The 13879-nt window shown below is 34.9% G+C and overlaps 1 protein-coding gene across 2 annotated transcripts in view; it reads left to right on the plus strand.

Moving 5' to 3' along the window:
• The window catches only part of LOC127880003 (E3 ubiquitin-protein ligase arih1l-like), a 37377-nt gene extending 24649 nt beyond the window's left edge, over window positions 1-12728 (plus strand). For both annotated transcript variants that reach the window (XM_052427177.1, XM_052427178.1), the window contains exons 10-15: window positions 2154-2284; window positions 2816-2873; window positions 5354-5437; window positions 6054-6230; window positions 6856-6968; window positions 7903-12728. In XM_052427177.1, the coding sequence (XP_052283137.1) occupies window positions 2154-2284; window positions 2816-2873; window positions 5354-5437; window positions 6054-6230; window positions 6856-6968; window positions 7903-7990 (651 nt within the window). In that variant the 3' untranslated portion in view covers window positions 7991-12728. The remainder of the gene's footprint in view (window positions 1-2153; window positions 2285-2815; window positions 2874-5353; window positions 5438-6053; window positions 6231-6855; window positions 6969-7902) is intronic.
• The last annotated feature ends 1151 nt before the right edge of the window (window positions 12729-13879 follow it).

The raw sequence follows: 13879 nt of genomic DNA on the forward strand, positions 1-13879 counted from the left end.
AAATATATTATAGTGGATCTATCCTACTCACCCCGGCGTTGGCGTTAGCGTGATTGTGAGCTTGCAAATGTTAAAGTTTGCGTACTACCCCAAATATTTCCTATGTCCCTTGACATATTGCTTTCATATTTTGCATACTTCTTGACCAACATGACCCCCAACCTAAAACAAGAGCAGACAACTGTATCAAGAATTTTGTAAGAATAATGGCCCTTTTTATGCCCCTGGATCGAAAGATCAGGGGTACATTATTTTTGGCCTGTCTGTCTGTCATTGTATGTGTGTGTCACAAATCTTTAACCTTGGTTAAAGTTGTATAACTTTTGCAATATTGAGGATAGCAACTTCATATTTGGCATGCATGTGCATTTTTTTAATGGAGCTGCACATTTTGAGTGGTGAAAAGTCAAGGACAAGGTCACCCTTCAAGGTCAAAGGTCAAATATCATTGTATTTTTCGTTCCTAAAACTTTAACCTTCGTTAAAGTTTGGTCATAACTTTTTGAATTTTGAAGATAGCAACTTGATATTTGGCATACATGTGTACCTCATGGAGCTGCACATTTTGAGTGGCTAAAGGTCAAGGTTAAGGTTATCGTTCAGGGTCAAAGGTCAAATTTATGGCTTCAAAGCGGCGCAATAGGGGGCATTGTGTTTCTGACAAACACATCTCTTGTTCCACTTAGAATATGCATACTATTAATAACTCTATGTAAAAGATTGCGTACCACCTCAAATATTTTCTAAGCTCGACTATTATATATGAAATATATATAGTGGAGCTATCCTACTCACCCGGCGTTGGCGTTAGCGTGAGCGTACAAATGTTAACGTTTGCGTACCACCCCAAATATTCCCTATGTCCCTTGACATATTGCTTTCATATTTTGCATACTTCTTTACCAATATGACCCCAACCTATAAACAAGACCAGACAACTGTATCAAGCATTTTGTAAGAATTATGGCCCTTTTTCCACTTAGAATATGCATATTATTGATAACTCTACGTTAAAGTTTGCGTACCACCTCAAATATTTTCAATGTCCTTTGACATATTGCTTTTATATTTTGCATACATCTTTACCAACATGACCCCAACCTATAAACAAGAGCAGACAACTGTATCAAGCATTTTGTAAGAATTATGGCCCTTTTTTCACTCAGATTTTTTATGTTGAAGTTTGCATACCACCTCAAATATTTTCTATGCCCCTTGACATATTTCTTTTATATTTTGCATACTTCTTTACCAACATGACACCAACCTATAAACAAGAGCAGACAACTGTATCAAGCATTTGTAGGAATTATGGCCCTTTTTTGTCTTTGTAACTTTGAATATTTTGTTAAATTTTGTGTTTAGATCCACTTTACTTCTTAAGTATTAAGGCTATTGCTTTCAAACTTCAAATACTTTGTTACTATCATGATGTAACTGTACCTGGCAAGTTGAATTTGACCTTGACCTTTGAATGACCTTGACTCTCAAGGTCAAATTAATAAATTTTGCTTAAATTGCCATAACTTCTTTATTTAAGATCAGATATGATTCATACTTTGACAAAACAACACTTACCTGACATACCACAATGGACTCCATCCAAACTATCCCCCACGCCCCACCCCAGAATCACCCCCCCCCCCCCCCAAAAAAAAAAAAAATCTTTTTTTTTTCTTTTTTTTGAAAGATCATCTATTAAATGACCAAACATCCACATAATACCCCCCCTCTCCATTATGGCTTACGTTATACTGTCAAGCACTCAAATAGCGAGCGCGCTGTTCTCTGACAGCTCTTGTACCATCATGCTGTTAAAAGCTTAAGTCTCGAGTAAAGAATAAACGGACAGCATTCTGGAAAAACAGGGCTTAATACATGTATTACAATTAATGTAATCTCAGGTTAGAATGTGCAGTCTGCTCTCTGCGTAGACATGATTTTTGTTTGAAAGAGACTTCTTTTAAAAGAAAAATTGCAATAAAGCGGAAAGTGTCCTCCCTGATGTGCTGATTGCAAAGGCTAATATGGGATGACACTTCATGTACATGCATTACGCCCAGTTTTCCCAGAACAAGGTTGTACATGTAAGTTTACCAGCCCCCAATCATTTACTAATGTGGCTCACTGCAGTGTTGTATTGTGTGTGGCAGGAGTGCCCCAAGTGTCATGTGATCATAGAGAAGGACGGTGGCTGCAACCACATGGTGTGCAAGAATCAAAACTGCAAGGCAGACTTCTGCTGGGTGTGCCTCGGGCCCTGGGAACCTCATGGCTCATCCTGGTAACCTTCGAGATGGTTTCACTTACATTATTATGTCTTGTAAAATACAGAATGCATACTTATTTTTTAATTGTAAGTACATTGCTATGGAAAAACAACAAGTTATTGAAAAATCAGTTCCACAAAATCAGCCCAAAGTCCTATAGTATATTCAGATACAAAGAACTGTTTAAAGTCTGTCTAAATGAAACTGAAAATCTTTGCAAGCCCATTAAAAATTTTAACCAGTGCAGGGCTTGTGCTCATATCTTCAACACTGATCAACTACTCATTTAAACTGTATATGATCCATGTCATGCAAAAATGGGTCTTGTGTCATATGCGACTGGAGTAGCTCCAACTAGTATGTCATACCCTGCAGTCTAGTCAAGAGCTACCTAGTCATTTAAGTAGGAGGAGTACTTGTTCAGCCAATATGACTAGTTTCCTGTCCTGTTTCTTTTCATTTTCTGGTTATTGGTACATCTGTCTGTGTATATGCTAGGTGAAATAATTCATTTTGTGCATCCATATTTCCAATAAAAATTGCAGGTACAACTGCAACAAGTTTGACGAAGATGAAGCCAAGAAAGCTAGGGACAGTCAAGAGGTACTGTTCACTCTTCTGTTGTAGACGTTACATGTGTTTCCTGAACGCTTTAAAGCTCAGATGAGCATTTTGACTTGTTTGTAGTCCCTTAGAAAATTAAATTAATTTAAAGATATTTCTAACTAGATTCAATTTTGAAAGGCATCATTTGCATCCCTAAGGTACTGTTGGGCAGCAAACAGCATGAAACCTGAAAAGCCTTCCAGTTACTTGCAGGCTGTTCTAGTCTTATGCTTGTTATCCCCGCTGGAAAAAATTCGGAGGGGATATAGTAATTGGTCCTGTCCGTCCATCCGTCCGTCCGTCCGTCCGAAACTTTGTCCGGAGCATAACTCTAAAACTACTAAAGGGATTTACTTGAAACTTGAAATATAAACAGATGACAACTAGGAGAAGTGCAGTGACCAAGAACCATAACTCTATCTACCTTAGTTTTTGAATTATCTCCCCTTTTATATAATTTCAAAGTAAATTTTTGTCTGAAGCATAACTCTAAATCTACTGAAGGGATTTACTTGAAACTTGAAATATAAACAGATGGCAAGTAAGAGAAGTGCAGTGACTAAGAACCATAACGCCACCTTAGTTTTTGAATTATATCCCTTTATTTAATTTCAAAGTAGATTTTTGTCTGGAGCATAACTCAAAATCTACTGAAGGGATTAACTTGAAACTTTAAATATAAACAGATGGCAAGTAGGAGAAGTGCAGTGACTAAGAACCATAACTCTATCTACCTTAGTTTTTTTATATTATCTCCCTTTATTTAATTTTATAGTAAATTTTTGTCCGAAGCATAACTCTAAATCTACTGAAGGGATTTACTTGAAACTTTAAATATAAACAGATGGCAAGTAGGAGAAGTGCAGTGACTAAGAACCATAACTCTATCAACCTTAATTTTTTAATTATCTCCCTTTATTTAATTTCAAAGTAAATTTTGTCCCCAGCATAACTCTATATCTACAGAAGGGATTTACTTGAAACTAGAAATATAAACAGATGGCAACTAGGAGAAGTGCAGTGAACATGAACCATAACTCTATTAGCCGTAGTTTTTTAATTACCTTCCTTTTTTCATTTCCATATATTTTATTCTCTACAGCATAACTCCAACACTATATAACTTATTGATCCTTGAAATATAAATAGATGACACAGGTGCCATGTTTTACAAATTTTATTCTACTCTCTAAAACAAATGTTCTCATACAAGCAAACACATTTCGGCGTGTATTTGGCACTACTGTGACAAGCTCTTGTTACTATAGCAATTGTCACTTTACTTCTGAGAGGGAAAGGGTTTACAAAAGAATGTGTAGGTAGTCTAAGAAATGTATGAAATGCTGTAAAACTTTACAGTTATTTATCATGTCTGCAATGTACATTTTATGTGGTATACAAATAATTTTCTATTTATAATTTATAATATTATTACATGTAACTAAATAATAATATATGCAGGCACCCTGTATAAAAGTATCTTTGTTCACAATATCTCGCAAATCTGTGTAGATTTTATTTTTTTATGTTTATTTACTATTGTTCATATTTAAATTGTAAATAAATGTATATGCTTTTGTATATAACTTAATGTGTTACCTTCAAAATAGAAGATGTTATTATCATTTTTATTTAAGAATGGCAAAGAATAGCAAAATAGGTATTTGATTGTCTTGTTTGCAATTTATGTGTATAATCAAGATCTGAAAGTTATTGTTAACATAGATGCTACATATTATAATGAGAAAAACATGCAAACAAATACATGCACACAATATATTATATATACATATATATTTAATATGGTGCAGTGGTATTTTTAGCATTAAAAAATCACAGCAATACTTAAAAAAGTCTTCAATATACCAGGACACAATAACACAATCAATGTGATAATGGGGAAAATAAACATTATGCTATTTATATGTGACTTTGTTTAAAATTTTGTTATTGCTTATAAGATCCTCATCATATAATTGCTTTTTATATAAAAATTGTGGCGCAGTATAAAAGCATTCAAAAGGATTAAAAATAATCGCCGAAAAGCATGTTTTAATGGACCTGATTTGTTTTTTATACTCTTGGTAATAGAACTCTGTAAGCACTGTGGGATTAAGAAATTGTCGCCAACACAATAACAGGGTGACAAAATCAATTTTCACACCAATCCTGTGTACTCGGGGACCATTGGATATAATGAATACCTTAATAGTGGCACATTTTGACCTGAACTGAAACACTTATTAACACATATTAAGACGTGGGTATTGGAGTGGAAAAAAGATATTTGAATTTTATTTTACAAAATGTAGTTTTTATTGTGATATATTTTTATAATTATTATTATTATTACTGTCCATTGAATTTAATCAGTTTGTTTGTTTATGAAAGTTATGTAATTGAATATTACCAACTTTTTGTATGCCACTGTTGTAGCCAGAACTCACAATGGAAAGTGACATCTTGTATTATTTCAGAAATCTCGCTGCCAGCTCCAGAGATATCTCTTCTACTGCAACCGCTACATGAACCATATGCAGAGTTTGAAGTTTGAAAACAAAGTAAGCAAACCCACTTTAAATTCAATTTAAATACGTGTCTGTTATGTTTAAGTATTATTCAATGGGTAAGGAGGACCAAAGGTCATAGTAGGGTGGCAGAGCAATATTGGCTTTTTAGCTTAAGCTTAAGGCCCTTTGTTGGGAAGCTGAGCAAACACTTTCCCTTAATTTGGGTGGGTCTTGGCTCCCTTTTTCTCAAAGTTTTCATCGCAGTTTCTCATGTTTTTTTTTAATCCAAATATTGCTGCACCTACCACACTTATAAGAGGCCAGCCATTCATTGGCAATTGCCAGTTAAAATGTTTGATATTCTAATCCTGTTACTATTAATGTGCTGTGGTATCCTGATTTGAGCATATTCAATCGGAAAACCCCATCTCATTCATTGTACACATCTGAAAAAGGTTGTATGTTTGCGTTTATGAAATTCTTAAACACATTAATCGTCAATATTGGCAAACAAATCCATACAAACAAACTAAAAGCCCTTCTACAATATTTCAACAGAAAATTCCATAAAATCTGAAAGTGTCGTCCCTGATAAGCCTGTGTGGACTGAACAAGCTTATCTGGGAGGACACTACGCTCATGCCTTAAGCCTTGTTTTCGCGTTCAGCTGTACCAAGCAGTGAAGTTGAAGATGGAGGAGATGCAGCAGCACTCTATGTCCTGGATCGAGGTGCAGTTCCTCAAGGTTGCTGTGGACGTGCTGTGCAGCTGCAGGCAGACTCTGATGTACACCTATGTGTTTGCCTTCTATCTCAGCAAGAACAATCAGTCCATCATCTTTGAGGTATGTCCTCGAATTATGAGTTGGAAGGTTTTCGAATTTTAACCTGCAGTTTGTAGTGAAATTACCGCAAATGCCTTGGACAGCTGTCTGTGTATGGACCAAAACTTGTCAGGAAGCGTGGTCCAACAATATTCAACTTTCTACATTTAAACTTGCAGAAATTGCCCTCACCATATGAAATTGAGCATGTGCAATATATAATATGTGTCTTGTTCTGAGAAAACTGAGCATAATGCATTTGCGTAAAGTGTCGTCCCAGATTAGCCTGTGCAGTCTGCACAGGCTAATCGAGACGACACTTTCTGCTTAAACTAGATTTTCAGTAAAAAGGGACTTCCTTTCAACAAAAAATACCATTCAAGCGGAAAGTGTCGTCCCTGATTAGCCTGTGCAGACTGCACAGGCCAATCTGGGATAACACTTTATGCACATGCATTAAGCCCAGTTTTCTCAGAATAAGGCTCATATATACAAACACATATAAGTGGCTACGGCTGTGATTGCCTGCCTATCTGGGTTGGGCTATGGCTGTGATTGGCTGCCTATCTGGGTTGGGCTATGGCTGTGATTGCCTGCCTATCTGGGTTGGGCTATGGCCTTGATTGGCTGCCTATCTGGGTTGCAGGATAACCAGAAGGATCTTGAGCATGCCACAGAGCAGCTGTCCGAGTACCTGGAGAGGGACATCACGTCCGAGCTTCTTGTGGACATCAAGCAGAAGGTTCAGGACAAATACAGGTATGATGCAGTCACTGGCAGGATTTGTGTTTATGATTGAAGCGTGTATTGGTTTGATGATGTTTTTATGCGTCGGTAGGCATATAGCAGTTGAACTGTCCGTCAGTCAGTCTGTCCGTCTGTCCGAAAACTTTAACATTGCACATAAATTTTGCAATATAGTAGCAACTTGATATTTGGCATGCATGTGTATTTCATGGAGCTGCACATTTTGAGTGGTGAAAGGTCAAGGTCATCCTTCATGGTCAAAGGTCAAAGCGGTGAAAGGTCAAGGTCATCCTTCATGGTCAAAGGTCAAATATATGTCTTCAAAGCTGCGCAGTAGGGGGCATTGTGTTTCTGACAAACACATCTCTTTTTGAGTCAGCAGCAGACCACTTAAGTTCCTGTTTCCCTTGACAACAGGTGTGTTATTTCCAAACCACTTTAGTGTCCATTGCCCATGACAACAGGAGTGTTATTTGCAAACCACTTTTTTTGTTTGCTTGTCCAGGTCAACAGGAGTGTTGTTTCTGCTCCTTTCAGCTGATTTCCTCCCTGTCATTTCTAAGATAGGTTTACAAATAGTACATAGAGTATGAACAATTTGGTTGTTTACTGTTCAAAACAATAAATGTTCACTTGTATCAACTTCTGTGATCATACAAACAATAATAATATTGGCTTGTTTATTTAAATGAGCATTGCTGGGAGTGAACGGCTTAATGTATGTGCGTAAATTGTCGCACCAAATTAGTTTGTGCAGTCCGCACAGGCAAATCAGGTACAACACTTTCAGCCTTAACTTGATTATGGCTTGGAATAGACCACCGTTAAGCTGGAAAAAATACCATTACAGTGGAAAGTTTTGTCCCTGATTAGCCTGCACAGACAGCACAGGCTAATCTGGGACCACTCTTAACACACATGCATTAATCCCCTATGTTTTCCCCAGGTACTGTGAGAGCCGCCGCAAGGTACTGCTGGACCACGTACACGAAGGCTACGAGAGGGATACCTGGGACTACCAGGACGGCTTGTGATACCAGTGGTCTCCCTAGAAACACAACAACAACTCAACAATCTTCATCCAGCTCTCTTTCTTTTCTGCTTCAATGTTACTGTGTTTTATTGAATTTTTTTTTTCCATGCATGTTTAGGGCAAACTTTTTTATGTAAAATGAAAGCTCTCGCTTGTTGAAATATATACCATTTTCTTTTTTTATTTTCTGAAGGTTCTGTATTTAAGTTGAATTTTTTCATGCATATTTATGTGTGGTAAGTGATTTATAAGAAATAAATACTCTGGCTCTTTCAAAATTCTTCATTTTTCTTTGTTTTCTGGTTTCTTGTCAGAGATGTAGACTTATTGCTTTTGAATGGCAGAACTGCTCTGAAAGAACAAGCAAAATGTTGTATGTTGGATGAATAAGCATGAATATTCCAAATGAGGATAAGTGTTCATTACTTGCAGGAAGTTTCAATACAATGTTTGTTTTACTTTTTAAGCTTATTGCATGGTCCTTTTCCTTTTATTTGCTTTAATACCTAGTATGCACCCTTCTAATTAAGTCTTGTTATTGTTTTTCCGTTCAAAAGATGATACGTGTCCATTGCAAATGTGATGAAAAATGTTCATTTCATAATAGTATCCACCAAACATGTCAAGTCATTTCTCAAAAAATTAGGAAGTTGAATATCTTTAATTTGATATCTTTAAGCACATGTTAATATGTTCATTATATTAGGCAAGTAACAAGTAACATTTTAATATGATGTCAGGCAAATAACATTTACAATGATGTCATTTAAAAGTTATTTTTTGTTCAGCATTATATATGTAGAGAATTTTTAAGAGCAATCTGATTTGTGATGAAGGTGCAATGATCTTTGTATGACTTCTAAATACTTCACATATATATATATATATATATATATATATATATATAATGCATTGGATACTCTGGGCTCTTTGATTCCACTCTTACCTGCATTGTACAAATTTATGGTAGTAAAATGGAATGTAATTGGATATTTGGAATACAAATATTTATCACATGCTATACCCTGTTTCCCATGTAATACAACCATTACATATTTTTTTATATTACACATGTGTAATACAAAATTTTTAAGCGTTTTTATTGGCTTAGTTTTCGTTTATTGACCAATCTATATTTTGTTATTTTGCTGAAATGACGTTGCAACGTCAAACGACGTAACAAAATGTAAACAACATTCGGGATTTATCATAATGTTTGCGTAAATATTTATTTAATTTGCTCATTTAAAAGCATGTGATAAAAAAGATCTGACACTCATTGTCATATACCATATTTTATTTAAAAAGGCTCGCTTACTAACATTATTCCTGAACTCGTTTAATAAAGTATGATATGATATGACAACTCATGCCAGATCCTATATATATCAGAAAAAACAAGTCTTGGCACATTTGGGACAACACTTTATGCACATGCATTAAGCCCAGTTTTCTAATAGCACAGCTGGTCATGGAGGTGTTTGTGACAATATGTTAAACTGGTAGATTGCATTTAATGGCAGAATGTCTGGATGTTTGCCATTTGAATTAAGTAACAAATTAAGGATAGCTGTCACTGCCTAGCATGTATTCTGAGTTACTGCTTTATAGTTTTTTAATGTTACAATTATGTTTGTTTTTAAGGCTTTGTGAATATCCATCAATTTATTTAAGTGTCCACCTTAATTGTGTAACACTGTATGTAATAACCATGTAATTTTGATGTTCATTTGTTTGTTTTTCTAGCAATAAAGCATGTTTTAATACCTGTGATAAAATTGTCACATTGCAAATTATAAATGAGTCGGTCTATGGGAAAACAGGGCCTAAAGCATAAGCATTAATTATCCTCCCAGATTACCTTATGCAGTCAGCACATGCTAATCAGGGACGACACTTTCATCTTTTATGACATTGTTTGTGTAAAGGAACTGCTTATTTAGAAAATCCAGTCTAGAGGGAAAGTATAATCCCAGATTAGCCTGTGCAGACAATATTTGCATATGCACTAAGCCCCCTTTTTACATAGAGACTGGCTCACTGTGTGCAGATTCTTTGCATGTTACTACTCTTAATGCTTTAGTTGATGTGTATATGGTTATTTAACCCTTTCCCACTCAGAAGCAAAGTGAAAATGGCAATGTGCAAACAGCATAAAACCAGAATAGCCTGCAAGTAACCTGCAGTCTGTTCAGGTTTTGTGCTGTTTGCTGCTCATCAGTACCTAAGGTTTGGAAATGAAGCCTTCAAAACTAGAATCTAGAAAGAAAGGTATTTGATTAAATTTAACTTTCTGAGGGACTACAAACACATAAAAATACGTATCTTAGTGGTAAAGTGTTAAGTATTTAGCAGATCCAAAGTCCACTGTAACAAGAGATCTTTGTGAGCTTATGAATTAGCTAGTTCATGATGGCTTTCATTAAGTGGATAATTAATAAATGTTTGTGCTTACAATTTATTTTCTAATGTTTTTAGTGACCTGTTTCAATTTAACATGCTTTGTTTCTGATATTAGAAAATGTCAACTTAAAGACACCGGCTCAAGAAAGTTGTAATATTACTGGGTATAAGCAATGCTTGGTTATTGGAGATATAACTGTATCATTTAATAACATGTGCAAAAAAATGCATTATATTAATTGTACTTGTACATTTAATTCAATTTAATGAGAATAAATTATTAATGTATTTGTTCAGTTGTAAGTACAATTAATAACTTTTAAAATGGCACAATATGGAGAAAATAAGTGATAATGAAGAATGTTGATTAGGGGCTTGAGAGATGTGTTGCTCTTTTGGGTTTATTAATGAAATATCTAGATTCACTCACAATTAAGGATCTGAAACATTTCCAACTCAAATGCAAAGTGAAAATGGCTATGTGCAAACAGCATAAAACCAGAACAGCCTTCAGGTTTTTCAGGTTCAGGTTTTATGCTGTTTGCTGCTCATCAATATCTAATGGTTGGAAATGAAGCCTTTAAAACTTGAATCTAGTAAGAAAGGTATTTAATTAAATTTAACTTTCTAGGGGACTATAAATGCCTCAAAATACGTATCTAAGTGGTAAAGGGTTAAGCAAAGTATCACAAATATTTCAAAAAATAAATGTAGGTTGAACAGATTTTTGCATGCTTTGTGTTGACCAATTCAGAAGGGGAGCTGATTTGGGGCTGCAAAAAGGAGCAGGGCCCACGCACTGCTTTTGTTCTAAATCTTTTCCTAATTTATAAATAAAACATTATCATTAATGCAAACATTAACACAAGGAAGTTTATTCTATTTTCTTTTGCTGTTAAACAAAGAACTGGAAAAAAACTACTTTAGTATACAATTAAGACTTTTCAAGCTTTTGTTTCAGGATATTCAGCAATATGTTCTTGGAAATGAATAGCGTTTGAAAGATACAATTATTGTAACTATTATGGACTTTTCCCCAGAGCCTTACTTTAAGCATAGGGCTGCCTCTGGAATTCCAAATCAGACGTGCCACTATTCATGAATAATTTTCAAATCAGGGGTGCCCACCATGTGCTTAAATGTACAACCTTTATCTTATCTGCTTGTTTTAGGACTGAAGTTATAAAAAAATGAATTAGCGGTGCTCTGTGAAAAAGAGGTTTAATGCATGTGCGTAAAGTGTTGTTTCTGCATTCTGCCCAGGCTCATCAGGGATGACACTTTCCGCTTTTATGGTATTTAGATAGATAGATAGATAGATTTATTTCGGAGATAGCATACATACACACAATGCATTGAAACAACATGTACATAAAACAATATGAAGTAAACCCAATCATAATTGATAAGTACGTGCATAGAATGCACATTGGCATGCACACTAACGCCAAGGATTACACAAAAAAAGAGCAATATGCCTAATTTCCATTGTGGTTCTTGATTGTTGGTGGCACGACATAGAGTGGCACTAGTAATAAATTAATACTAAATACTATGTTAATCATAATAAATACATGAAATATAATACTGAGATTCAGATTAATGGACACAAATGTATAAATTATGATCGTCATATCACAGATTAATTTGGATGGATTAAAAAATTAAAGGTTACTCCAACAAACAAAAATTAAAAAGTCACATTTAAGTATGAATGTATTATTAATCCGAAATTTGTCGTTTACAGAAAGTCTCTTCTCAGCAAAAATCCAGTTAAGGCGGTAAGTGTCGTCCCTGATTAGCCTGTGCATACTGCACAGGCTAATCTGGGACACTTAGTGAACATGCATTAAACCCCTTTTTCACAGAGCGCTGCTAAAGTAAAATAAATTAAGGACACAGGAAATTATTTATTTGCATGGAATGAGATTGCCAAGTGAGGGTCTTTGCCACCATGATATAACAAAGTCCTAGGTAAAGGCCTGTATCAGAGTGGCTTTAAAAAAGCTTGATATTCAACTTTCATGTCGGATTCTTGGTGTTTGGAAAGTAGATGGATTCATCATTGTTCACTTCACTCAGTGAAATTGCTTGTTATTTTATGTCATGTGAGATATGTGTGTATTATTAAATTGCATTCTTTTGTATCCACAAATGTTTTAAGTGTGCAGGTTTAGGTATTGTCTACCTTTTTGATAGGTACAGTACATGGATATACTATAATGTGTAAACATGTATTATGAATGATGTATGATAGAATACCTTGTTCTCAAAATGTGGTCTTTATAAATAAATGCAACATGTGAAGCTTATTGAAATAAAGATGTTTTAATTTATTTCGTTGATTTACTTTTATTTGATAAATGTTCACCGGAACAATATGTACATGGCTCAATAGTGGCTGCTATTGTTAATTTACTCAACTAAGGTATATATTAAAGCAAATAGAAATAATGCATGCACATTTTATGGTTTGAAAAAAAAGTTTCTTTAAAGGAAAACTCACAATTTTCTGTAAGGAATCCCATTTAAATAATCTATTTCTTTTGTATTTCATACATACTTTGTATTTAGTAGTTTGGTTGGTTATCATTTGTTTTTTTGTTATCCCCCGCCATAGGCAGAGGGATATTGTTTTGGCGGTGTCCGCCCGTCCTTCCGTCCGTCCGGAGCCATATCTTGGAAGTGCTTTGGCGGATTTCATTGAAACTTCGTATGAGTATGTATGGATAATAGGATGATGCACGCCAAATGGCATTGTACACCATCTGATATTAAAAGAGTTATGGCCCTTTGTATCTTGAAAAAATGCTTTTTTGTGTGTCCAGAGCCATATCTTGGAAGTGCTTTGGCGGATTTCATTGAAACTTGGTATGAGTGTCCAGAAGCATATTGGCGGGGGATATCAAAGCATCCTTGGTATTGAACAGAAATATTGAAAATGAAGTATAATGCTACATCTTAAAAACAATGAGAAATGCTATTTAAACCATACCGGTCATATACACCTAGAAGAGGCTCCTCAACAATTGAGAGTATTTTGGACTTACAACAGACAAAATAATTAAATGCAACCAGTAACATGTGAACTATCATATGGGAGAATAAGAAATACAAGAAGCTTATTATTAGACCAATATTTGTCAGAGGAATTCATTGGCTACTTAAAAGAAAGACAACAACTGTGTTTGTGTGTATACCGTTGTAAACTTCTGCATCAGCACTGGTAAAGGCACGCGTATTTATCTTTACTTGAAAATAATAGAAGTTGAACTACAAAGATATCATACACAAGTTTCCATTAGCATGGTCATGTCACTCTTAGTCATGTAATTGTTCATTGGTTTAATTGGAAAATAAATGATGAATGGTCACACATACACACTTAAACCTTTAACACTTAGATACGTATTTTTACGCATTTGTAGTGCCTTAGAAAGTTATATTTAATTTTAAGATCTTTCTTACTATATTCAAGTTGTAAAGG

This window comes from Dreissena polymorpha, chromosome 4 (genome assembly GCF_020536995.1).
Source record: "Dreissena polymorpha isolate Duluth1 chromosome 4, UMN_Dpol_1.0, whole genome shotgun sequence".
In the NCBI taxonomy this organism is placed as follows: domain Eukaryota; kingdom Metazoa; phylum Mollusca; class Bivalvia; order Myida; family Dreissenidae; genus Dreissena; species Dreissena polymorpha.